Source organism: Dromaius novaehollandiae, chromosome 8 (genome assembly GCF_036370855.1).
Source record: "Dromaius novaehollandiae isolate bDroNov1 chromosome 8, bDroNov1.hap1, whole genome shotgun sequence".
Classification (NCBI taxonomy): Eukaryota; Metazoa; Chordata; class Aves; order Casuariiformes; family Dromaiidae; genus Dromaius; species Dromaius novaehollandiae.
This window is the reverse complement of record NC_088105.1, coordinates 21,467,985-21,494,808: the sequence shown is the minus strand read 5'-3', so window position 1 is coordinate 21,494,808 and position 26,824 is coordinate 21,467,985. Positions and strand designations below refer to the sequence as shown.

The window sequence follows — 26,824 nt, the reverse complement described above, 5'->3', positions numbered from 1 at the left end:
ACCAGGCACAGCAGGGACTTGAACCCAGACCTATTTTGATGAAATGAAATTTGTCAATGAATAACAGTTTTCTCAAAAAACTTTCCAGCAAACTCTAATGAGTACCGTCCACTGAGGGACATCCTCCTGTGACCAGAATTTTGAAAGCTGAAAACCTCTTAAAATCAAACAGAAAAGCAATTTTTCCATTCTGAAACCTCAGTTCAGTCCTGCAATGATTAACCCCTCATCCTTGTGAGTCTTTCCCTTTAGTACTCTCACATTTTATTTCAGCTAAAATTACTTTCATCCTTTATCAGCTTGCCTGTACAAATTTGTGCAGCAGCTGCTGTGACCATTGAAGAGTGAGATTCATGCGAATAAAATAGTTCTGACCCTCAGTCCTTCGTATCTAAGATAAAAACCCACTTCCACATTTCCCTGGGGATTGTTTTACCTATCTCTGTCCAAATAATAAATATCAGCAAGAAAACAGTGACATAAGTCAGATATTGAGGGAAGTTAAACCCATTTTTAAATGTACTGCAAGCTTCAGAAAAATAGTTTCTCTGTTTGTTTCCCTCATTCAAATTGCATGGATAAAAGGATCTCTCACGAGACAGATCAAGCTGTGTCAGGGGCTCATGTTGTAGCTGCAAAAACACTTCAAAAGGTATCAGGGCTCATATTCCCAGATTGCCACCTCCTTCCAGTGCAGAAAAGAAGATTTTTCTGCCACTGGGAAAACTGGCAGAACAGCCACCTGGCCATTTAGTCAAACTCTGGTTAGCACGGCACAGGGTCTAACCTCAGCTGCACAGAAGCATGTGCCTATGTCTGGATGGGCCTCAGGACCATGCCTTCTGAGCAAACAGTATCTCTCATTTCTTTCTCTCCTTTTCTTCTTTTCACTGCTATCTACATCCTGTGACTGAAAGATCAATGGAACTGCTATGATACAAAATGGAAAATTTCTTACATGCGTATTTTCTTTGTAGGATTGATGGTGTTTCCAAGAAAATTTCTCTGACGGCAGAGCTTTGCAATCATGAATGTTTTACGTTTTCCCTTTTAGGAAAACAAGTCCTCTGTAGTTAAAACAATTACAATTTAAAATAAAATAGAGAAAATTCTATGAGTAATTATTGATGTCAGTAATGCAAAAACAAACAGCATTTTTCCACTGTGTTCATCCCTCCTTCTATTTACATTTTCAGTATCTAACAAGGAGTTGGGTACATTTTCAGTTTCAATTTCCAGTCACCTATACATCAGTACAGAAGGGAAACTGTCTACGACAGGCTATCCTCGTGTCTGAACACAACCCAAGCTGAGTAAAACTACTTGTCCACAACTTTTTTAATACTTAACTGAGCCTCTTTTGAAGAGTCATCTCCATGTTGCTTTTATTTTGTTAAACTATTAAACTAAACTCATTTGATGTGAATACACACCAGGTGGTTTTATCTCCAGGGAGCACAGCTCTCCACTTGTTCACATAGGATAGTGGGTTCCAATTAGTAATGCGAATCCACATTAAAAACAGCAACAGCAGTATTGGGTTTTGGAAAGAGAGGCGGTTTTGTGGACCTTTGGGAGGTGGAAGGGGAGAGAGTGTTGCCAAAGCAACTATTCTTCGTATCTCCTCAACCCTTAAACTCCCTATGCCACCCGAGCTGTGAAGAAGGGTTAGAGACCTGGGCAGAAGGGGAAAGAGCAGCAGCCTCAGTATGCACAGCTATATGGGTGGAGAAGAAGTTGCCTGCAAAGACTGGGATTGACTGGTACAGGGCAGCATTTGATCTGAAGCTCGATTGAGACCTAATTGTTATTAAAAAATTATTACCATTCAGTGATAGTTAAACCTACTTTGCATGAGAATCCCTTATAAGAATGCCAAATAGCAATTGTTATGGAATGAGCTTGAATTCATTCTTTCAAATTTATGAAATAACAATCCTATCTACACAGACTTCATTTACTAGCTGGTAAAATGAGCAGAAAGAAAGGAAAGCTAATAGATAAATCCGTTAAGTGGTTCCAAATAACAATGTAAAACTACTGCAAAACTGCACAAAATAAAAGGCATTAGCTCAGTTTAGTCTGCAATTTTAAAAAGTGCTGATTTGAATACTGTAACTTTTCATTAAAAATGACAATAAAATTAAAAATCAATAACAAAAACCTGTTATAACCTGATATTTTTATGCAGTGATAAACAAAAATGTTTCTAGAAATTTTTTGTTTGTCAAATTCAGATTTCCACTAAAAGGAATTCTCACAGAAAATTCTCACCAGCAATTAGCCATTTCCATCTCAAGTATCTGTAACAGAGCAGGTGTGGCAGTCCTCTAATGATTTTTTTTTGTTAGCAAAGAAAGAAGCGAGTTGGAAGCAGGTTGAGTTTCTCTAATTAGCAATGAGCTAAGAAAAAAGCAGAAAATAATGGACGGTTTATTAGAAATGATCTCTTAAGTATCTCTGCCCAAACTCTTTCCTTTCACATTCATTTTTATTTTCATTTTATTTTGACATGTTCAAACAGGTCTTTGATCTCTTTTGTTTCTCTATATAGTTCAGTCTCAACTTTGCAGAGAAGGGCCATTCCATTCAGTACCACATTCAGTGAAGACTTTTTTAAGCATGCAGTTCTGTGCGCGCTGGAGCTAATGATACCCGACTTCCAGCAGGTCTGTGTCTTGTGGTTGGGTACTCTGACGTCTAATACGGTGTGACTGCCAATTAAAGCCTTTCCTGTGGCTGATACTTTCCTAATGGTGCCTTCCCATACGGACTCTCAGAGGTCTAATAAAGGTGAGCTCATAGTGTGTTCTTAGCTACATTGAAGGAATGCAAGGAAGTTCTCCCCTCTGCCGGGCTCTTTTGTTTTCTCAGAACTTATTAGAGCAAAATACCATCTTTCTTCTAACAAATGGCAACGAAAATGGCCACAAAGCTCAAATGTAACTAAGGATATTCAGAAGGACATATATAAAAAAATGTTTCTTTAGGAAAACAGGCTAGAAAGCACTATTTCTATCTGAAACTATAGTCTATCTGAATCGAATGGCTTGCATCTAAAAAGTGGTTTTGCCTTAAATGGTATTTTCTTTTCTTAAAACTGTTGGCAGATGTAAAGAGCCATTCCTTGAATCTCCTCTCACTCACATCATTTTGGTGGCCTTCCCCTGCACCCAGCAAGCTGTTCTTTATCTGCATCAACTTAAGTGGTGGAAGAACAAAGTAAATTCTTCCAAGTGTCTTTGGTATATACTTAACCTGGAATTCTAAAACACCAGGCCTGCTTTACCACCACATCACTCCCTGATTTCAATGTGTTTTAGTTTTTTACTCTGCATACCATTTAACAGCATAAGCAGTAATTCCTGGATAAGAATTTTTTTGCCCTTATCTAGTTCTCACTTAATATCAGTGTCTTCACTGACTTGAACGGACATTGAGATGGGCTTAAAAGAACGCTAATTAAGTGCAGTGAGAACCAGCTCTCTATTTTGCAGCTCTGTAGTCATAAAAAGTATAGGGAAATTACATCAGGGACCTTAATGAAAATTGGAAAGAATTCAAATGAGGAGAAATATAGTAAATAATTACAGCGCACATTTACTTCATGTTGTTGTTGAGATTGGGGTGGAGAAAATGGTAACGTCTAAATATTAAGATGTGACATAATGTTTATGAAATGGTAGTGCTTTTTCCTAGCATTTCAGTGATCATATTTTCAGAACCTTGCTTTTATTTTCTGGTACCCAGGGCATTTTATACTGCATAGAAGGGTTCCTCACAGGTTTTACATTTGCACAAATACAATAACAATGCCCTCTCATAGTTCAAGTTCCCACTATTTTGTGATGGAAAAGCTTGTTTATTCACACACAAAGGGCCATCCTGCTGTTATAAAAATCCCTCAGTTAAATGCTTCAGTAAAAAGCTTGCTGAAGAAAAAATAATAATCAAACCATCCTGAATCCCCAGAGACACTGGTTCCAAAGAGGTACCAACAACAAATCTCCCTGAAAACCTTACAAAAAGCACAAGCAGTCTCATAAAAACAACTGCACTCTGTGTTGGAGGGAGATTGTATCTTGCAGAAGCCAGATTGCGTCCCTATTGCTTTCCTATCACGAGAAAGCATACTTGCAGAACGGGTTTTGCTCTTCAGCAAGTGCCGGAGGTATCGCCCAGGCTTGGCAGGGGGCATGAGGACGGGCATGGGGCAGCAACTGCAGCGCAGCAGTGCCTGGCTCAGAGGCGGGATGCCCTCCCGTCGCACACCCTGCCCGAGAGAGGCAGAGGTATCGGAGGTAAGAGGGAAGCACGTGTATGAGCTCAATATGAGGATGTGAAGAGCAGCGCCTGCAGGAAAAAGGGCTGCAAGGTACTAGATCACACCTGGTGCAAGTGGGAAAAGTACATGGGTGAAGGAAAAGACAGAGTGCTGACTTGAGTGTGCTTATTAATGTTAAGGCAGCACGGGTAGGCTTGGTCCCGCTGCCTTCCTCTTTCCCCAGAGCGATGGGAAACCTAGGACTGGACTGTGACCAGGGAGGACACGACTGCCGTGCAGCGGAGCAGGGTACCGAGAGGCCCAAGACGGCTGCCGTGCTGACGGACGCGCAGGGCCTGCGCGGGGACGCGTGCGGGCCCTCCCGGCGCAGCGAGTACGCCCACCGGCACTGCGACACGGGCGGCGCGCCGCTGCCCATGCCGCGGCTGCTGCCGCTCTGCGCCGCTGCCCTGGCACCCGCTCTGCCCCCCCGGTCCTGCTCCCGTCTAATGGCACAGGGAGCCTGCGGCAGGGCTCAGGGCAAAGCCACTGCTCGGCTCTCTGGGAGGCGGACCTGCCAAAGCAGTACTATGGGTCGATTTTAACGACGTTACTATGTAGAGCACCTTGCAGACATCCAGGCTGGATCAGCAAGACACATGTGTGGCCTCCATATTTGGAAAGAATTCAAATCTTTGTGAAAAGAACCCATCTTCTTTTGAAGTTAATGACTAATATTAAAGATTAACTAAAGTATTCCAGGCCAGAGTATAAAGTTAAGAGACTCTACCATGAAAAATGTATACTTCAGAAAGTACCCCTTTGTTCTAGCTTTTTTTTGTTACACCTGCTAGAAATAATGACTGCAGAATCTCTTTCAACAAAAGGTCATTTATGTCAATGGACAGAATACAGAGGATCAGATCACCTGCGGTAATTGCAAATTAATGCTCTACTGCTAATGCATTAACTACACAATATTGATCTACAATTGAATCATTCAGGCTACTGTGAAGTGATTTTTACTTTAATATTTTTGTGCTTTTATTGCTTTTTCCATAATGCACTTTCTCTTTCCACTGGAATTTTCTGTAATTGTCTCCATTTTTAATTTCTTACAGCAAGATGACTTTGAAAAATATATGCCTGCTTCAAAGCCTTGCAAAAATTTAACAAACCATCAATGAAATATGGTAAATCACATACCTGATGGAAAAGATCCGATATACATCTTATTTTGATAAATTGGGGCTTTAAAAAAACCTCACTTAAAAGAAAGAAATACTTCAGCCTCACTGGAAGCCTACAGTAATGAACTGTACCTCAAAAAGATGTAGGTAGATATCTCTAAAGCTTTGGGTATGCAAGGAGTGCAGGACTGGGCTCTCCATAAACGAAGTTGTTATTTTTTTAATTTTATGCTTGTACTGAAAAGGGATTGGTGGATTTGGGTGTATTACAAAAAAGTACAGTGCTAGGAAATCAGCTGAAGAATGACTGAAATGTGCCAGCATTTTTAATGAAAAATTTAAAAAGTAAATTTTTTTGCAACTGCTTCACAAGTACAGAAAGAGGAAGAATGCTCTGTTCAACTGCTGTAAATTTTAATCTCAGATACTACTGACTACAATGATCCAGCTAGTTTTCTATGCCTGCTGCAAAACTTCCTTATGTGTGAACATTTTGTCAGTAAAGATGCTAAAATGTTGCCTTCCATCTTCTAAAGGAGGGGATAAAACACACTCAGTTACTAAACACATCAACATTTGAAATTCTTTGCACAGACCATTCCCTAATATACCTGCTTAATACCACTTGAGTTGGTTATGGCATATATTAAAATATGGCTTACTATGTGACTCGACTTGCATTTTTGCATAAGTTGATTTTGCCAATGGAAAATAAATCCCCACATTTTAAAAATAAAAGCTATTGGAAAAATAATGGAGAAGTGATTGTGGTGAAATAGATGCAGTGGAAAACCTGATCCTGCTTTTAATGGTGGTACATTTATTATTCATAAACCTCCTTCTCTAAGATATATGCCGCACTGCAATTAAATCAACACACAGAGAACCTTCAGATTTTCTTAGCTCATCAACATCATCCTCTCGCAGCAGAGAAGATGCAGGACTCTTGTCTAGGAAAAACAAAGGGAAGTATAATGACCACACAAGTGTTGTTCTCCTACCCTCTCTAACTAGGCTTCGCGGATGGATCAATACAATCTGTGCTGCTTAGCATTATCAGACAGAGGTTGTTTAAATGCTGGATGAACTGACATTCCCTACCCCATTAAAATACTGCTGAAAAGAAAACATCCAAGCAATATTCTGCGTAACAGAGTGGTGATAGTAGAGGCAGTAATGACTTCTAGGTTTTCAGCTGCAAGCAGATGAGTAGACTATTGCTTATTCAGAACAGCAGAGGTGCAGAGCTATAGCCCTGTCCAAACCCTGGCTGTTTTCTTTCTGGCTCTGGATAAATCTCTCAGAGGGCATCTTCATGGTTTTGGAAACATGATGTAAGACTGTAAGATTGGCAGTACTGGGTCAATTCAAATGTCCATTCAGCGCCATTTCCAAGTGTGTCCAAAATAAATACTTAAGACAAAGCTAGGGGAAGCATATATAAATTCCCCTAATACTGTTCCAGCTTCCACCTATTTAACTCACAGACTTGCAATATACTGAATCCTCCTATACAGAATCATTCAGCAAATCATTTTATTTAATGTTATCTCCAAATTCTGAACTTGCTATGTATTTTGGTACTGAGAAAGCATAAGTGAACTGTCAAAAAAGTGTTACAGTAAACTACAGAGGTTTTGACTGTTGAAGAAGAAATGCACGGGGCATTGATACAACCTGAGAGACCTGTCTCACAAAACTGAGAGAGAAATTGAGATTCAGGGAAAAGAGTAATAGCTGGATGTTTGCATGACCTTGTTAGGAAGGAAAATAGTTAGCATCGATTCTCATAATCATAATTAGGTTCCAAAGAAAACCTCTGAAGATGAGGCTGCCTTGTTCTAGCTATCATAATATGTCTTGTCTGACCAGCAAATAGAAGTTTCACAGTAGTCTTGGTCAAGAATATTCCTTACAAGACTGTCCACAGAGATTACCTGTTTACGTTCCCTTCCATTTGCCTTTCCTGAGATGAGGAAATTATTTATTCATAATCTTGCATTGACTTTATTAAAGGTTTATTTTTAAATAAATGTAATTATACTAGTTCAGATCCTTGCCTGCACACCAGTTTTAGAATCCACTTATCTCAGATTAGTATAAATGACTCCCCTATTTTAGTGAAACAGAATTTAATTATTAGCATAAAGAAAATAAAAATTAAAAATGTTTCATAAATTCAAAATTCTTTCTTGAGCACTGATTGGGATGGTTGCATTAAATTATGTTTCAGAATTTTCCATTTCCTTTGCGGCAAGCCAAGGCAACAGAAAAATAAAATACAAACATGTACATAGTATATAAAAATGACAAGTGCATTAATGACATTAAAAAAACTTCATTTTTAGCCACCCAGAACCAGATGTAGTAGATGTAGAACAGGGAATCATTCCACTCTGTGTAGTTTAAGTCACATAACATTGTTACTGATGAAGCAATAGAAACTGCAGCTATATTAGCAGTAAGAAATGAAATGTATATACAGCTCTAAAAACGTTCCCTTGCCAATCCTGAATTTTTGTAGACAAATGCTGTTCTGTAATTTGTATCACTACTGAGCATTTACATGGAAGAAACTTTCAGGCCATTATGTAAGAAAGGCAGATCTTTTGTCTATTCATGGAAAAGAAGAGTTTGAAGCATTCTAATATAAACTAAAAAAATAGGAAATGGTATTAATAAAGCTAATGAACATAGTAAGTCTACAAAGAGGCAGTAGCCTTCTACTTCAGTTCCCACAGATGCTAACTTCCATGTGCATAAAAAAATAAACCAAAACAAAACATTAAGCTGGCCTAGATTTTATTTTTTGCAACAGAGCAAACAAGTAACTAATCTCAGCAGTCACCATAGCTGTGCAGTAAGGACAGTCACACTGAATCTAATTTTTAATGTCAAAGTGAATTGTAGGAATTAAATCACCCCAGTTGCGTCACTGTGGAGTGACACAAAGCCGATATTCACCAGATCCACAGCTGCTGTTGTCTATGCTGGGAACTCCACATAAAGGGGACTAATATCTGCCAGAATGTAACAATATATAAGGGAACAGTGTAATGTAACTACCACCTGCTCCTTAGCAGCCAGTCCAACATATATGGTGCACGCAATGATGCTCTGACATCTCAACTGGAACAGGTATGGGGCTGATTTGCAGCCAATTTGCTGATGCCCATAACAACAGACCACCAAGGCTCCCTTTCATGACGGGGGCTAACTAACCATTCCAGTCTGACCAGAGAGAGCCTCAAAACAACTCATCAGGCAAGGTAAACAGTCAACTATTGCATACTACCCAACACCTCTCTCTCCAAAGGGAATGGGTTGCAATGCTAACACCGTATCTATAGCTCTGTATCTTCTGTTACAGCAAACACACTTAAGGGACACAAGATGCTTGGATGAAGAAGAGTTACTTTAAATTGATTCCCAGTGGGACCAAAGTAGTGCTCTTTGGAATTCCCTCCCCTTGACAGCATCTTTGCAGAAGACAAAAACTGAGAATAAATGAAGCAGACTAGGAATCTCAAACTTAACTCTGTGTTAAACTTGTTTGTATGACGAGGGATAAATGTTTAAAGTTTAAATCCTATAGATCAGAGGAAAAAGTGTTAACATACTTATGGCTAGTCTTTTCCCAGATTGGTATTGTGATACCCAAAGTCATCTTTTGGCAACTCCTACTATTCCATCTGAAGTGAATGTCTCTGAGCAAGAAGCACAGAGCTAAAAATATGAAAATTCTTTGCAATGGTGTAATAAATCCACTATGCTACTCTTTGAAAGGAAATCTTTAAGATACATTATGATTTTTTATTACAGTCATTTTAGTGTTTTAAAGAAAAAAAAAGGGTACCTGCAAAACAGAAGCGCCGCTGTGCAGAAACTGGAGCCCACTTTCAGCAGAATCGATTCCTCCAGTTGCTAAGATGGGAAATCCTGGAAGAGCGCGGGCTATGGCAGACACTGTGCGGAGGGCAATGGGCCGAATGGCATTTCCTACAGAAAATGAGAATGTTTTGTTAGGAATGTCAGAACATCCTGTGATGTAATTTGCACATCCCTCATGGAAGGAACATCAAGAACTAATGTCTAATTCTGATAGGCAGATGATGATACTAATTTATAAACTGACACCTGCTGGGTTTCAAGTGGTATCAATACTTGTAAAGTATTATGAATTTGGGTGCAATAAACTTAAAATTGCAGAAACATTTGGATAAACGTTGCAAAGCTGGCTTGAACATTTTAGCAGATGCTCAGAACAAAGACTAATGATGTCTGAAACAGAAAGCAGTACTGTCCCACAAGGAGATCTACGTTTCTACATAAAGAATCAGGTTGCTTTTTCAAACATGTTGCACAAGTAAGAGGGAACATCCAATTTATTTATGTCTGACTAAAAAATTGTTTAAAAGCACTATTTCAAGTGCACATGACATTTCATATACTATTTGATACGTTTCCCCTTTGGATATGTTCGCAGATTCTGGTAACCATGTAAGTAAGCCACCTCTGACTATGCCTTAGCATGATAGTCAGAAATTCCAGAGTAAAACATATTCATTTACAGATGTATCTGCAAGACTTGAGTTTACATTTTCAAAATGGTATATATAAGCTGAATCAGACAACTCCCTGATACATTTACAGGAATTACCATCAAAATCTCAATACACTATGTCCACGATGCATCTGCTTTGGCTACAGCCTATTGATAGTATGCAAGTATTTAAAATACACATAGAGGTGCAGCACATATTGCCTGATACATGATGTCTGCAGCTGACACATTCAGCTATTTATTTTTCAGGCTAGTTGGGATTTCTCTAGGCAACTTCTGTATTGTTAAAAATTCTACTTTATTTAGAGAACTTTTAGGATAATTTTATGTTATCATTGGAAAACAACATGGTACTGTAAGGGAGGGATACATCACTCCCAGGGGAACTGGCTGGCTGTCAACCTGCACTAGGAAATGTTAGTACTTTTTTGATACCGTGTTAGGTAACTTGGGGAAATACCATGATAAGAAATACTTCTGAACTCTTTCCATGAGTAATCTTTTAACCTTTAAAGCTTTAACCTTCTCTGAGGGCAAATGACCATGAGGAAAAGAAAGAAGCAAAATCAATGCAATGGACAAAGCAAGTGGAAGAAGAAACCGCCATTAAGAAGTGCAGGAAAAGAACCAGTGAGCAAACAGTAGCTGCTGTATCACCACCCTCTGCTTAGATGCCGGTCATCCTCATTTCCTTCAGATAAAAACTCCTTCTTCAACCCAAATGATCTGCATTGCTGTCGTTTAGCTACCCTTTCTGAGAGAGAAATGCTGCAGTTTGCTGGCTAGAATTTTAATCTAAAAGAAGAGTCTTTAGCAAAAGGTAAGTTGCTTTTTTCAAACAGCCCTGGCCAACTGAGCCCAGCATCTACCCTCTCTCCACCATCCACGTCGGCTGACTTCCTCTTAAGCAGACTTTTATTGGTCCCTATGAAGGGCCTTCTGTCGGCTCAGGACTCTGATGTCTAGAGATATCCTTGCTCATGCATCAACTAAGTCCTCCCCAGACGGGCTGACATGAAGAATGAGCAGAACAATCCCACACAACAACTTCAGGTCATAAAACTTGTCACAGTTTGCTTTAAATAGGAAAGCTGCATTTTCACTTTATAAAGGAGATTGTTCGTCAGTGCATTTTTCCATTATATAAAATTTACACTTGGTTTGTCTTAAACTAATGACTTAAAATGACTGTAGTTAATGCCTATTAAAACTACTTTTTCTGGAGCTCACATTGCCTTTGGCAACATATCACTGCCCCTTCAACATAGCCCTGACACAGGTAGCGTTGGAATTCACAGACAATCCTGGCGCGTGAATATTATACAGATTAACATCCAAAAGCTAAGCTAAGTGGTCTTTATTGGCCACTACTCCAGATTCAGCACAAATTTCTCTTCTTCGGCTATGGTACCTTCTGCTGCTTCAGGATAGACATGATCTCATTATATACTCAGGGCAACACTTCCTCCTTCTTCAGTAACTGAACTCTGCATCTGGTCAAGAAGGGTCTCTTCACCCTGACATCAAGATATATTGGATGTTCTTGAATGCCCACATTAGTAAACAGGGCTGCTCACAAGCTTTACAGGTACTTGTTGCTAATTTAAGGGAGACTACATAGGGATATGTTGTTTTCTGCGTATAAACTTTCATTTGCAAAAAGGGGCAGCCTAACCCAACATGCACTAACTGTGTTTGGGGGAAAAGCAGAGGCTAACTGATGACAGTTAGAAACTTCATAAAAAAACTGCCTTAAAGAAGCTAAGATCACAGCAAAATAGATCGCAAAACTGAGCTGGAGCTGAAGAGCAACTTTCCACTGGACACTAATAAATACTTGCCATCATTTGAGCTACATCAATAGTCATGAGTTTGAGAGGAACAGAATGAATCTCTGAATGAGGATGACTACTAGTGTCCAAATATTATGACAGAACTGATGGTCCAGTCTTAGATAAAGACTTCAGACAAAAAAAAGGGAACCATACTTTTTACTCCCATGAATTTATTTATAAAGTCTTTTGGAGGCCATACACAAAAGACATAGATTACACAACTAAAACTACTGAAAATAATCTGAACGAAAAACATCAGCTCATGAAATTCTTTAACGATGCAGCATTTGAAATTGAGGCTTCAGGTGAACGTAAGACTTGTAATATTGTTTTTAGCCACTGAGTCAGCTACTCCAGAATCTCACTGTGATGTGGTGGTTATTTTTCAGGAGGTTGAAAGAGTACAGAAGTTCCTAGCTCTGAGATTATGTGCCCAAAGGGAAATTTCTCCCCAATATGCATGAGTTAAAAACTATCTATCTATCTTGGGGCATAAAGGTTTACATTCTTTTAACCCTAATGTAATTCTGAGAGTTTTCATTCAGTCAGTTTCTAAGCCTTATAGGTCTTGACCTGGTATCTTGTAGCAATGAGTTCCACAAGAAAATATTTCCAGAATATAATTGTTCCTTTTTTCAGCATGATTAAACTAGACACCTTCTCACTTACATGAATGCCTCTTTGTACAATGGTCAGTGGAGGAAAAGGAACAAATGACCGTTTATTTAAGATTCCAGCACAACAGGTAATCAGAAAGGCCTTCACTCAGCCCAAAGAAATCAAGCATATGATCTGACGAAGCCTAGCAAGGATGGCAATGAGTCTTTGAATATATTATGGAACACAGGTACATTTTAGTACTAGCTGCACTTGATAGCCATAATATGAGCCATTACATTTGGTGATTAGTAAATTAGTGATAACTTGATACAATTGCAAAAGCATTTCATTAATCAATAATTCAACTAAATGAATTTAAAAACATTTCAAGAGTGTTTCTGATGAGAGTAAATAAATGACTCCAATGCCAAATGGGTTGACTGAGGTGTCACTGGTCTTCCCAGCACTTTTTCTTTAGCATTTGAGGTTGTCTAAAGAATATGGGAAGAACACATCAAAATATGCAGCCATTCTTCCAGGCATTTCTTAATCTGCTATTTAGAAGCCTCCCCTTCCGTAACAGAAGGTACTGGTCTGGAATACAATGTGATTTACTTGTGATAGAAAATCCTACTGCTTAGTAAAATGGTGAAACAACTTTCTAGATTAAAGCAAAAAAGAAAGAATAAAAAAAAATACAATGAAGCCAAGCTCTAAAAAAAAGCAAATGGACAGTGAATTCAACCTAGAGTTGAGAATTTTTTAACCTAGAAAATTTTCATGAGAGCACCACAGAAAGGTAATAAATTCCATTACAGAGACTGGTGGAGGAGGAGTTTTTAAAAGGCTGAAATAAAGGAGATTTAATGCCAAATTTTGAAATAGCTGTGAGTAGTAGTGGGAATTTGCAGAATGTTGTCTGATAAATCCAATGACACTTAGGAAGCTGAGGTCCAAATCTAGCAAACATTTGAAAGAGAGCTCACATGCTAAAAAGTAAGCATCCACAATATACTTCAGCATGTTGTGACCTATAATTCCACTAGTTTAGCACCAATAGCTGGGGAAACTACTGATATGGTTCTCTCTTGATAGTAGCATTACAGCTCCTAACAGACACTAGATGTGGTTATCATTTACCTCACTGTAAAATAATGAGATTTAATAAACAAAGACCATTTATCCAGGCTTCAAGCAGGGCAATAAGATTTGAAAATGAAAGACAGACAGACAAATATGTGGCAGAGATGACATGCTACCGTATGTTGAAAACTACTGTTCAAGTCTCTCATTACAAAACAAATACCTGCTATTACCTAAAGACTTAAACAATAAAATAATTATATGATGCAAAAGTCTCTGATCTTTTTTTCTTGCCATAAAACAGTTTTGTTTTTTCTTTTTTTCTTTCTTTTTTTCTTTTTTTAAGAAGTCAGATTATTCACGCCTAATAGGGATGGTCATTGAGGAAACGCAACAACAAAAATCCATCGTGAAGCAGAAGCCGACCATACGTCAATCGATTGCCTCTCCCTGGTCTGTGCGGGTAGACAGAGCTGTACGGGTAGTTTGATGGCAGTGGACTGATAACTGATGATAGGTATTCTACTTACGCATTGGTTTAGTTGTTTATTTTTCCTTTGGAAGTAGAAAACCTTTTACCAATGCCAGAAGACATATATTTTCTTAAGACTTCATAAGCCCTTGGAGTCCCTGAAGGACTCAGTCCTGCCGAGTGCCAAAAATGTTGACTAAACTGAAGCTTGAGGGCCAGATTTAATGCCTTCATCAAGGAGAAATGTTAACGCCTGGTGTTAAGCTTCCAGCAACCCGGTAGAATTGCAAGTTCTGAGCAGGAACAGTTCAGATCATCTTGATCACAACGACCTACCTATGGGGAAAAAAATCACTTATTCTCAGTAATCTTGAATTCTGAGCTACATTCTCACTCGCAATACTTTGTACCAGTGTGGCAGTTTAAAGAATCTTTAACACATACCTACAGTAGCTCTAAATGGGCCTTTAGGAAAAGATGATCCAGGTGCATTAAAAACAACGAATGAAACTCAGATAAATCATTTTAGTTGCCAGTACAGTGACTGAACCCTGAAACTGCCTGAATGGTCTTTATCAAACTCCGTATCAATGGAAGAAATGGTTTTACAAGAAAAGCAAACTCTCATACCTAAGCTTAATATAAATGCAAATTTTTGTATCTATGCTTAGTAGGTGGCATAAAATTGAAACTGGGTCATAATTCTCACCATTTTGTGCAATGTAAAATAAAATTTATTTTTCATATGCATTATATTAAACTGCAGTTTTTCTTTATAAATTAATGCCAGATTTCTACCACAGTCTACATACAACAAAGAAAAATAAACTGATATTAAACATAGACATTATTGTGATTAATAAATACTTTTATGCCCCTGCTGCTAAAAAAAGGAAAAAAATAATCTAAGCATCATCTCCCTCCCTGTCTCTGTAAATACACTCTCAGAAGACAGCTGACATTGTTATCTCCCCAACTGTTAAAATTAATAAAAGTAATGACAAAAGAAACCAATGACAGCAAATATCAGACTTGGGAGGAAAAACATTACACAAGGGAACTGATCTGGGAAAGTTCAGGCACTGTAGATGATCAGCCCAATATTGCAGACAGTAACTAGTTAAGAAAGTTTGGGGATTAGGAAAAAAAGCAAATACTGAAAATGTAATTCTGAGTCAAGACATTTCCTGCATAAGGTGTGTTCTGCCTAGTGCCAGTGATCAAAGTATTTTATATATATAATCTGTAAATAGTTGAGGGAAATTATGTTATTCATTTGCATGGGATTCCTTTTGATTGCAATTATTCTATATGTTCTTTCTCTCTCCCACCTGTAGGTGGCCATCATAAGCTACACTTATCAAATAATTCATTAGCAGGGTTTTCAATACTGTCATATCCAGATAATTAGCAATTTATTTAAATAACCAATTTCTGTGGAAATAATTGCCATGGAATGCCCTGAACCTACTTTTTATAAACTATAATAAAAGAGTTAAGATAATCCCTGACATTTGCAAATGCCATTAGTTCACCTTTCCTTTTGATAGTGCTATGGCATTATGTTTAAACAATTACCCGATAACGCAGCAGTTTAATGAAACAGTGTAGCAGGCACATCCTTCAAAATGGCCAGTGAATGCATTTATACGCAGAAAAAATCCAACAGACAGACATGTTTAGAGAGAAAGGCTTCACACAGCTGCTACAAAGTCCCCAAATGGGACATACAATATTCAGTGCCCGAATAAATGCAGTGCCAGAACAGCAAGTTCAAGATGGACCTTGCCCCTACTTTATGGTGCACAGCTCAGTGTTTCTGACTCAGCTCAGGATCCGGCAAAGAAACCTTCCACTGCTTCCTATCTGTTTCACAATCTGTTCAGTCCATCACTATTATGCACTAACAGCCACTTGCTAAATTCACTAATAAATTATATACTACTTACTAAGGCTCTGGGTATCGCCATCAAAAACTTTTAATTATGTATTTATTTACCAAACAGAGCATGGAAGGGACCGTTCACTTGATGGGATACCTCTACAACTGTTCACCACGTCTTCCCAGCCCTGGCTGCCTGCTGTTCCAGTTTACTGACATTTCCTAAGGGTGATGTGCCAGCATCGCTCAATCCATGGCAAAGGTTCGGCTGACTACAGTGAAGTTAGGATTTTACCCAAGACTTTATAATGATTCTGCAGATTTGAAACAATTTCTATCTCGCTCTGCCACCTCTGGCTCTTGATATATGACTGGCTGCATTCTACGCATTTTTGTAATTATATCATGACTACCTTGGATATTTATGGCCTGATAAACTGATGGTGGGCTAATATTTTCCCTAATAATTATTTCCTTCTTCCTTTTTTATTTCCGAAGCTAACTCTTCATTTGATTTTCTATGAAATACTCATGGCTTTGAGTCCAATATGTGTCTGCAAAAAAGAAGTAACTATTTCGTTTCATGTTTCCTTCAAACAAAACTTCCACTCAAATAGAAGAAATGGTAGAAGATTCATAAGCACAAACAAAAAAAGTGTCCTTCTTAGGTTTTTTACTTACCCTTTCTGGATTTCTACTGATGATTATTTATGTTCTTTCAGTTGAAAGTTCATCAAATCACCAGAGTTCTTTTTCAATAAATTTTTAGCAGTCATAGGAGACTCCTCTCAATTAAAAATATTAGAATCAGAGAAAGAGAGAGAAAAAAATGTTTTTTTCTTATCTGTAAATATTATTTATCCAGGAAGACCTAGGGGAATTTTCACTCATTTCATACTCCAGCAGGAAAAATCGAGACACAGATATAAATTGTTTTGCATTTGCTGGAAGAGCTAGTTAAACATTTTCTAACAAAGGCATTCTTCATTGAAAACTGAAGATCCACTAAAAAACAGTACTTTTGGTGATCTGCATGAAACCTAGCAAAACATTTTCTATTGCAGTTTATCAAATGATCACTCCTCAGTTTCATGCATGTTTCCCGCTTTGGTTTGACTTCAGGCTAGATGATTTGTCACAAGGTGCTTTAGATGTTCTTTAATTAGCTAAATACATATATATATACACACACACACATATATATATATGATTGCCTCACTATAGCTCATCTTCATGACTTAGAGGAGTTATTTGGTTTGATGCTGTTGCTGACAGTCGAGCTGAGCACGCAGTATTTTTGAAGGAGGTAAGGCACCTCTTGCACAGGATTCTTCCATTGAACTAGGACAAAACTTTCCTGTCACTGAGAGAGTAGTAGTGCTAATAAAATAAAAACTAATAACGTAATAGTAATAATAACATATTAAAAGTAGTGCTAATGTCTGAGGTATACTCCCAGCATAACACAAGGGAAAAAAACCACATGGATTATAACTGCATAATAGCTAAGGGACAGATCATTGGAGAAATACTGTCCACAGCTACCAGTCAAGACAGTCACAACCATCAAAGTGGGACAAATGAGTTCCTGGTAAACTCTGCTGGGCAATCCATTCCCCCGAAATGTGGCTGTTTCACTTTAACACATGCTAGGTCTCACTGCCCATTGATTTCAGTGCAGAGGCAGATATGCTTAACTTGAAGTCTAGTAGAAGTGTTTGTGGCTATTTACCCAAAGCTTACAGACTTGTCACCCTCAGAGGCAGTGCTGCCTGAGCTTGAACTGGCTTTAACCCCCTTTGGAACAACAACTGCCACGGCCAACATGACCCTGGTGCTGGAAAGCAGGGAGTGGGGGGCTGAGTCCATGTTTCTGTGCTTGTACTTTAATGCACACATAGCTCTAAACATACAAAGGCAATTCAGTATGTCCAGGTACATGCTGGAAGAGTGGGGACTGACTGCTGACCAGGGCCTTGAGACTCCTATAGTATATTTAAAAATAAAAATATTACATTTTTATTATTAACAAAACCTGAACCATACTGTTTAATAGCCACTGGTAGGAAGTTCATTATGGAAAGGGAAGCAGATCTTATAAAAGTACAGCAAACTAAAGAAATAAGTCCTAGTCATCTAGAAAGCTTAAAGTATTTCTTTCCCTCTTTACGCATTTCATTATCAGACTTAGTCCATTTTGAGGCTTATCTATTTTATTTTGTCTACCTCTGCATTTCGTGCATTTCATCCAGTTGCTACAATCCGGTAATATAAAATTTTATGTACCTATATATTTATAGAAATATGTATAAAATATAAAAGGAAACACATAGGAAAATATGAACACAAACATACTATGAAACAAATTAATCCATTTCAGCTGAAAACACTGTATGTACCTGTGCAAGAGAGTGTGTATGCACACACACGTCTACCATACTATTATTACATATTATATACCTATATAATCTGTGTGAGTACATATGCACACACACTCAGTAGATAGATATATTTCCATATTCACATATACATAAAACAGTGGATGACACGTCCCCTGATAAAACCTGTTATTTCAACACTTCAAGTGAAAAGTGTTAAAATAAATGGCTCGTCACATACAATGTGTTAAAATAAATGTTTATTTCAACACTGTGTGTATCATAGTCATTTATTTCAACACTTTCCATTTCTCAAGACTCACACAACCAAGAGCAGGAGAACTGATAGCTATACCTAAGGTAGTTGAAGCATACAACCCTACTCATCTGCTTGCCATAGGATGAGTAGGAAGTTATTTGACACTTTTTTTCTCCCAGCAATAAATGGAAACTATCTACCTTGACTGTACATGGGAATCTGCATGTGTCTGTAAGCTGGTGGGCTATATCACCATTTGGAAAGAAAAAAGGGCCATACTGGAGTCTGTTGAGATATTTGGAAAGTAAGCTGCTGCTGCCAGGGTAGGGATTTGAAGGGAAGCAAAGTATGGGGGCTTCTGACAATTTCATTTTGTAGTTTTGGAGTTGGACACAAAGTGATCTGTGCAGACAAGAATTCACGTGAACAAGAACAAAAACTAGAGCTGTTCATACTGAAGGTTGAAAGGGATTTTATTTCTACAGGTCCAGTTATAAACTGAGGATCAAACTGTGAGCTAGGAAAGAACAGCCGGGTTCCCGCCCTATCCTGCTGAAATAGTTTTTCATGAGGTTTCTCCAGCACCCAAAACTTGGCTGATTTACCTTAATACAGAACCTGAAGGTCCTTTGGAGCAGAAGCTTTCCAACTTCAAGAGATCTCTAAAGGGCAATTAAAGTTATAGGGAGCTACTTATTAGCACGTTTAGAATAGTGCCAGTATGTGACCTTGCTCCCAGAGGCTGAGCCTGGACATCACGTTGTACGGCAGTGCCATGCTAGCAGCCCTTTCTTTCTCTGCCTTATTCTAGGAGGGAAGCAAAAGAAGCTGGAAGAACCAGCACTCTGCTACCTGCTCCATACTGCTGGCTTGTTGTGGTTTTGATGGAAAAAAAGCAGAAGCCTGCCTCTGGAAACATGGCAATCAAGTCTTCCTCTCACGTGTGTACTGAAGATCTCCAACTACTTCCTTTACAAGTGGCGCTTCACCAGCAATATTTCCCCACAGTCCTAAGACACCAGAAACACAAAGAATGAGTAGTATTACTTGGATCTCATTCAGAAAAAATTAGGGCAAATTTCCAGGCTTCAGCATTATTACAGGTCTGCAAGAGATGTGAAACAGCAAAAATATGATGAGATGGGCTCTTCTACTAGATAAACGCAAGGACTGTTTCTTACATTCAGCAGAGGGTTTAGAAATTTACTACCCAGTTATGTCTATGGTGTTTCATAAGGAAAATATCAGAACTGTAGGACTCTCTCTTATTTTCTTTTTTGGAGCATCCTTTTCTGTAAGCCAAAAGCTGCGAATCTTAATGGAAATGCATACAAATTTAAATAACTGAGCCTCCTTTTCTCTCTCTCTCTCTCTCTCTCTCTCTCTCACACACACACACACACACACACACACACACACACGTATGCATCTACGTTCACATCTTCAGGATCACAAGCAAATCTGGCTCCAAGACACACTGGGTGACCTCTCTGCCTGCACAGCTCCTCTCCCCCAGGTGCCCAAACCACTTCCTTGTAGCCTCTGTTGCAACAGAAAAGTGCAGCTGGTGGCCTCTGTGTCTTTACAGATCAGTCACTGTCGGGGCAGAAGCAGGACGAGGATGAAGATATTAAATAAGAAATACACATAAAATTAACTAAGAAATTAAGAAATACATGCCAAACCTCCCCAGACTACCAGTCCCCTCTGAGCAATATTTATAGTTCACTGGTCCGCAATGTTTTCTGACAGCTTTCCTCCTTTGAAAACTCTCAAAGCATGATTAGAGATTGCCGAGGCCCTGGAAGACAGTGTGGCCTTCAGAAGATAAACACTTGGTGCGGTGGTTCACTTTTCTGCTTTTTGTCCTTTTTCTTCCTTGGAATTGCAGATTTGTCTACTGGGCTGGATGGAGCATGAACTTAAACTAAGAAAATGCTAGTGGAGACTTTGCAACTGTCACACCCTGTGGGAAGACTATTTTGGACCCAAATAATGAAAGATCGAGACCACAGTCTTATCAACCTGCAAATAAATTCACTGCCTCAAGTCAAGCCACTGTAAGTGCTAGTTTCCTGTACACAAATATCTCTTCCTGTACATAAAGTTACCTTCCTCCAGTGTCACCGCTGGTGGATAAAATACTGTAATCATTTTGTAGCAGAATGGTGTACAATGCTGTGAAAGTTCTTCTCTGGAGAAAAAGGAATGTTTTCACCCTTTTACTTTCTTCACCTGTGATTAGTTCCAGAAAGAAGAGGTATCATCGCTCCTTTGAAGGCACTATAGGTTTTAAGATTGGTCCTCAGAAGCTGGCAACATGTAATAAAAGTGCTTTATTCCTAAACATCAATCAGTTTCAAGAATGGCAGCTGCTCTCAGAATGGTAATAATAGAAATATTCAGCTAATAACTACTATAGACATTAAAACGCTGGATGACAGATGTAAAGTGCTCATTACACAAGAACACTTTCTTGTAATTACGGTTTTACAACGAGGTTCATAAGTTTCTAAATATTTAGTTCCTTACTCTTCTGTATTTTTGTAATGAAATTTACATGATAATATTTAGTTCTCTGTAAAAGAAAAGGATGCCCTCAACAGAGACCTCATCATACGTTGGCTTTAGTGAAGTACTGTGCATGGATGACGATTTTAAAGAAAGGCTTATTCCTCTGTTCCTTGTTTTTAATAAACTTCACAAATCTCATGTCACTTCTCTAGCTGAGAATGTACAGTGAGACAAAGAGTTAATGCCGTAGTGAAAAGTAAAACAATAGCATGTCCATGCTATATAAACTACCCGTGACATAGAGGAAGCATAATCCTTATTTCTGGAGGTCTTTACTAGCTCCAGATAGATTACAGAGGGTTGGTAATTAAAACGTATTTATATCAGTCCTGCTTGTGATCAGCCACACAACTCAATGCTGATTTCAAGATGAAATTAGACACCTGCACCATAATTCTGGTTTCAGCATTAATAAAAAATAACAGCATTGATAGGCCTAAACACTCATTTGTTTGATATATTCAGAGCAACATAAGGAGATGTGAGGGAATTTAGTGCATTGCTCTGTCAGATCGTTTTAATTGTTATCCAATGAGGGCAGCTCAGAGGGTGAGTAAGGGACTTAATTTATGTACTTACTCATCCCCTTGGCTTCCACTGAAGAAAAATGATAAAAACAGAACTCCTAAACTGCATTCACTGGTCTTCAGTGATCAAAGTAAAGGCCAATTAATGGAAGGCCAGACCCCACAAAGTGTTTGTTTGATTTTAAAATAATGCTAAGAACACACATTGCTACCTACTAAAAATAAACCAGCAATATTTGGCACTTAAACAGTGCCTTTTAAGAGAGACTATCCAACCATTATACAAAGGCATAAGATTTTCATCTTAGAGAAGAGAAAAGGTGCAGGAGAGGCTGGGAGAGGAGATCTGTGTGTGAAGAGAGAGTTAGTGTAATTTCACCCGAGCAGAAGAGGCAGTGACCAGCTCTCCTGGTTACAAGTCTCCTGTCCTTCCCAAAAAGTCATACTGTCCTTTCCTCTAAAATTGTCGGTAGTATGAAGGACACCTTTGTGAGGGTATCCTTTATATATCAGCTCAAGCAGCCTCCTCCTAGAAGTAAATTACATACTAATCTCCTTATCTTGGGCACCTTATTCTGTGCATTCTCATGAATGAATTTTTATGCCCACCCACAATGCAGCTTCAAACGCAGGAATGTTTCTAGTCACAGACACACACAGGACTGCTGTTGGCTACTGCTGTCACCCATAAAACCATTATGTTTTTATTCCTTCCTGTTTTTCTTCAATCCAAAATAAAAAGTATCTGAAAGAACCAATTCACTCAGTGGACAGTATCTTTGGGCAGAACTGAAGGTTATTTAAGCATTAAGCATATATATAAAAATTAAAACATCCCATTTGCATGACCTATGATTGACACAATATTGTGTAAGGAATGTTCAAAGAGGAAGACTCACAAAAGCCTAACTGTTTCATGTGAAATTCGAACACATCTGTTCAGCACTGAAAAGCCAGCATTTAAGTCCAAAGCACTAGAGAGCCTAGACAAGTACATTTTTGGAATCAAAACAAATACTGATAATTTAGGAAAATACTATGAAGCACACAAAGACTGTACAATGCCATATGTTGCACAACGCATCTGGTAATCAATTTAGTCTATACGCCAAATTTACTAGAATCCCAAATAGGCTTAAATTCTGTATTCAGAAATTCAAAAACTAAGTATAAGCATTTTAAACATGGTGCATTTGCAATTAGGAAAAAAAAGTTAATTTTTCTTTTTAGTTATGGAATACAAATAAAAATTAATCTCCTTAATTATATCCCATAATGAATATATGTCTATGCTTCACTTTTGATCAATGACTTACACAGACTCACAGTTTTAGGACATGGTGTGTCTCACAGCAGAAAAGCTGCATGTGATTTTAAAATTATTCTACATTCAGTGTTTACTTCTATTTTGAGGAGTCTGAAGTCGTGAAGGTTTTCTGCTGTCATTTGTGATTCTATATAGAATACGATACTGAAGATGTCACCAGACATGGATGTACAAGCAACCTTGAATGGACTGTAGTCCTAAATCAAATATGAATCCAAAGTTACAGTATTTAAAATACAGTGGAAATCCCTAATTCAAGTGGACAGGATCACCTATAAAGCCAAAATAAATGTAGTAGGATAATAGTTTTCAGAGTTGGGTTACAGTGTCAATGCAGAGACTTGAGCTGTGTTAACTCACCAAGCTTGATCTTGCTTGCCAGAGCATGCTTGTCAATATTTAGCTCCCTGGGAGCATGTCATGAGTCTTTACAAAAACTCGCTTAAATACAAAATACTATAACAGCTGCTGTGATCCTTTTTGTAACACTGAGATTAAATTGCGGAAATTTGTTTTGAGCTTTTTAAACCAGAAAATGTGTGCCATACACCTACTGTAACAAGAATACGAGAAACAGCATTAAGGCATTGCAATGCTGTTATTAGGGTTTATTAAAATATAAAAAAAACACCAGATGCTTTACATCAACCAATTGGAAGATATTTTAATGTCAAGTATAAAGGTAACACTGTTTCCTGTGACATCAGATTAGAAAATGGACTAGGCTAGACTCAGATGCATCTGTGTTTTCAGAAAAAGAAGTTTAATGCACAGCAGAAAAAGATGAATCATTTACTTGCCTACCCACTGGATTTTCATCACAGAATACTGGCCCAAACTATCTTAGGCATTTGACAAAGGTTCCTAAATTAGCAATGTACTAACCTCAGATTTCTGATGAAGTCAATGGAGTGAGAAAGGAACTCATCTAAAATCTAACTTGCTGTCTGAAAATGCCCGTCTCTTTATAGTGACCATAAAGAAGCTTAACAGTCTCCCAGTTAAGTGCCTGAAGTTCAGCAGGATAAGCCTTGGCCTTACTCTGTAAGCACTTCTGCTCACAACTGCCTATGAGATTCTGCAGACAGCAAGGACATTTCACCCGCTCTACCTTAGCAGGTCTTTGGGTAGGGCCTTGGAAGGACTCTTCTATACAGAAGTGTCCCAGCAGGAATGGCAGCTCAGGAATGCAAGGGAAATGTAGGCAGAAGAAAGCACCACTACTGCATGCCTTCTCTGCCCAAAAAGCCTTTGGCAGACCCAAGCAGAATCTCATTCATGAGAAACACAGAGAACTAGTAAAGAATCTTGGAGATGTCCAGGGAAGGAGCCCAGCTTTGGAAGAGGAATTATGAGTGACGCTTTCCTTTTGTTTTTGAAGACACTTTTACCATCTCACGCTACCTGATTTTAACTGTAAGATAGGGATACTCTCTGAGATGTAAAACAGCAAGCCTGAGTCTGAAATCCCAGCACCACCACTGTGCAGGAGGCAGCTCCTGGGAGCCCCTTGTGAAAATCCTACTCCACAAGACGGAGGAAGAGCTAGGGTGACCTCCCCATCTCTGGCAAGGTTTACCTCCTCTCTGGATACCTGCCAGGGACTGATTACTTTTATGAACAACAAAGATACAGGCAATCTCTTCATTCTTGGAACGAACCAGATTGTACCACCTAGCAGGCATTTTCAAAACATTCTTAGAGAAAGTGAGTTGCCGCCAGATCCTCTTTTGAGGTCTGAATCTTTCAAATCCCATCTTCAACAAGCTCTGAAGAAGCTGCTTACATTATAAGAAAAAGCAAACAATTCTTAGATGCCTTGTCTGGCAATAGCTTCTCTGCAAGTGCTTCTGATGCACAGAGTTTATCAGGGGCTAGAGTGAGACTATTTCTCTGAGTACTCCCTATTAAAATAGGCATATATCCAAAAATCAGTGAAAATACTGCCAAAGCTAGTGTATTCAACAGATAGGCAGCTGACGTGGCATTAACAGCGTAAGCACAGCTATAAATGACAGCGAGTAAGATGAGCTTGGCCCAGCCAAAACGTGGATTGGATTAATCACACATACTTTTGAAAAACAGTATGTCAGTCAAAAGGACTATGAAACACATATAAATGGCCAGACAGAACCATAACAATTTACCATATCTTCATGCATACTTGTAAAACAAACCAAAGCTTTCTCCATTTTCTGAACTGACAATAACAAAGTTTTTCACAGCATCAGTCTTACTCAGTGCTGAGCCAGGCACCACCATGCTACCACATATTTCATTGCCTGATCTCACGTCATTAAACACACCTTCTCTACATATTTGCTAGAGCTTCCCTATGGATTTGTGTGTCTCATTCTGAAACAATGGGACACTGGGCTTGACAGTTCTCACTCACTCTCACTTAAACTAAATAATGGTGGCCAAATCCCTGACTATGAGTGTCCTTGTGGATTTAAAGAGGACTTTGTAAAGAGGGTTATACAGTACATGCTAATGGAGAAGACATTTGCAATTAGCTGGCAACATAGATGTTGTAAATGGATGATAAACTGGAAAACAGAATAACTACAGCAGGTTTCCTACAAGATTTTTTATGTATTTACTGTTCATGAGTAGGATATTTATACAGCTCATTCTACACAATGTTGTTTCTTGCATGAAAACACACACATTAAAATGCACATCTCTTAGCTGACTATTATATACTGGTTGCATATGAAATGTAAAAAAAATGTTCTGATGGTTGGGAAATACTATTACAAATGCTTTTGGCAATAACTCTTCAGGGATGATGTAACACCCAGTGAAATGCAAACCCAGGATCTACTCTATTAATCAAATCTGCCTATATTTTGTCCTCCACATTTTATGTTTGAAGTTGGTATTAGGATTTCCTTATCATTCAAGTACGATACGAAGAAAATACAGAATGTTAGAAGGATTTAGGTGAATAAAGATGCATTCACTGTGGTGAGTTCATCATAAATCACAGCTAACCAGTGTCAGGAAATTTCAAAGTTTTCTCCTACACGGAAGCAGGTCAGCAACAATAACAGGTTAATCATGCCTTTGTGACACTGCTGAATGTAAAGCAATGCCCTGGGTTCAAAGTTGTTCCAAATAATTTCTTGGGTTTGTTTTTTTCCCCCTAAATCCCCATGTGACCATCAAAACCTCCTGCAACTGGATTTTCTTAAGTTTCATGCAACTGTGAAACCCTCTTTCCAAGCTACCCCATGTCCCATTCCTAAAATCCATCAATCTGTTGTTTTCTATGCAAATAGCAAGACTGGTGGGAGCCCCAGCATCCCCACAAGCTCACAGAGATGCTTAAACTGCAGAGGCTATGGCAGTTGGCTTACCCTGCAAGTACAGCTGTCCCACGGGAGAGAAGGAAAAACAACAGACATCTCCATCTTAACAAACGTTATATAAAAAGTCAGTTTTGTATTTATTTGTTAGTTCAGGTTTTGATGTTTAATGTATTGCAAAATGTTTATTTTTGGCATAAATGTAAGAATGTGTTGATTCTTCAGGTAAGAAGAAAACACGTCTTCCACTGAATACAGATGGGGTCTACAACCAATATATGCCATTTGGTGACTAGAACAAATAAGTATGCAAGATGGGATGGAAAAAATAAACTTGCTTGAGACATAGCAGGTAAGCATGAAAGGTTTTTAACCTCTGCTGATATAGCTGTTTATCGGAATTGCTTACAAACTCTGCCAGATTCCTGATATTTTTAGAATTATTATTAGGAACTTCTGTGCTGTGAGTGACAGGTATAGTTTATACTGAAGACACAGAAGACAGCTACCTTATTGATCACTCTCAAGTATTACCTGTATCACAAACCTTGCTGTTGA

At 38.5% G+C, this 26,824-nt stretch overlaps 1 protein-coding gene across 14 annotated transcripts in view; it reads right to left on the bottom strand.

Annotated features, from left to right (window-relative positions):
* DPYD (dihydropyrimidine dehydrogenase) overlaps window positions 1–26,824 on the bottom strand; it is a 381,364-nt gene that overhangs the window by 59,193 nt on the left and 295,347 nt on the right. For all 14 annotated transcript variants that reach the window (XM_064515868.1, XM_064515870.1, XM_064515869.1 and 11 more), the window contains one exon: window positions 9,311–9,453. In XM_064515868.1, the coding sequence (XP_064371938.1) occupies window positions 9,311–9,453 (143 nt within the window). The remainder of the gene's footprint in view (window positions 1–9,310; window positions 9,454–26,824) is intronic.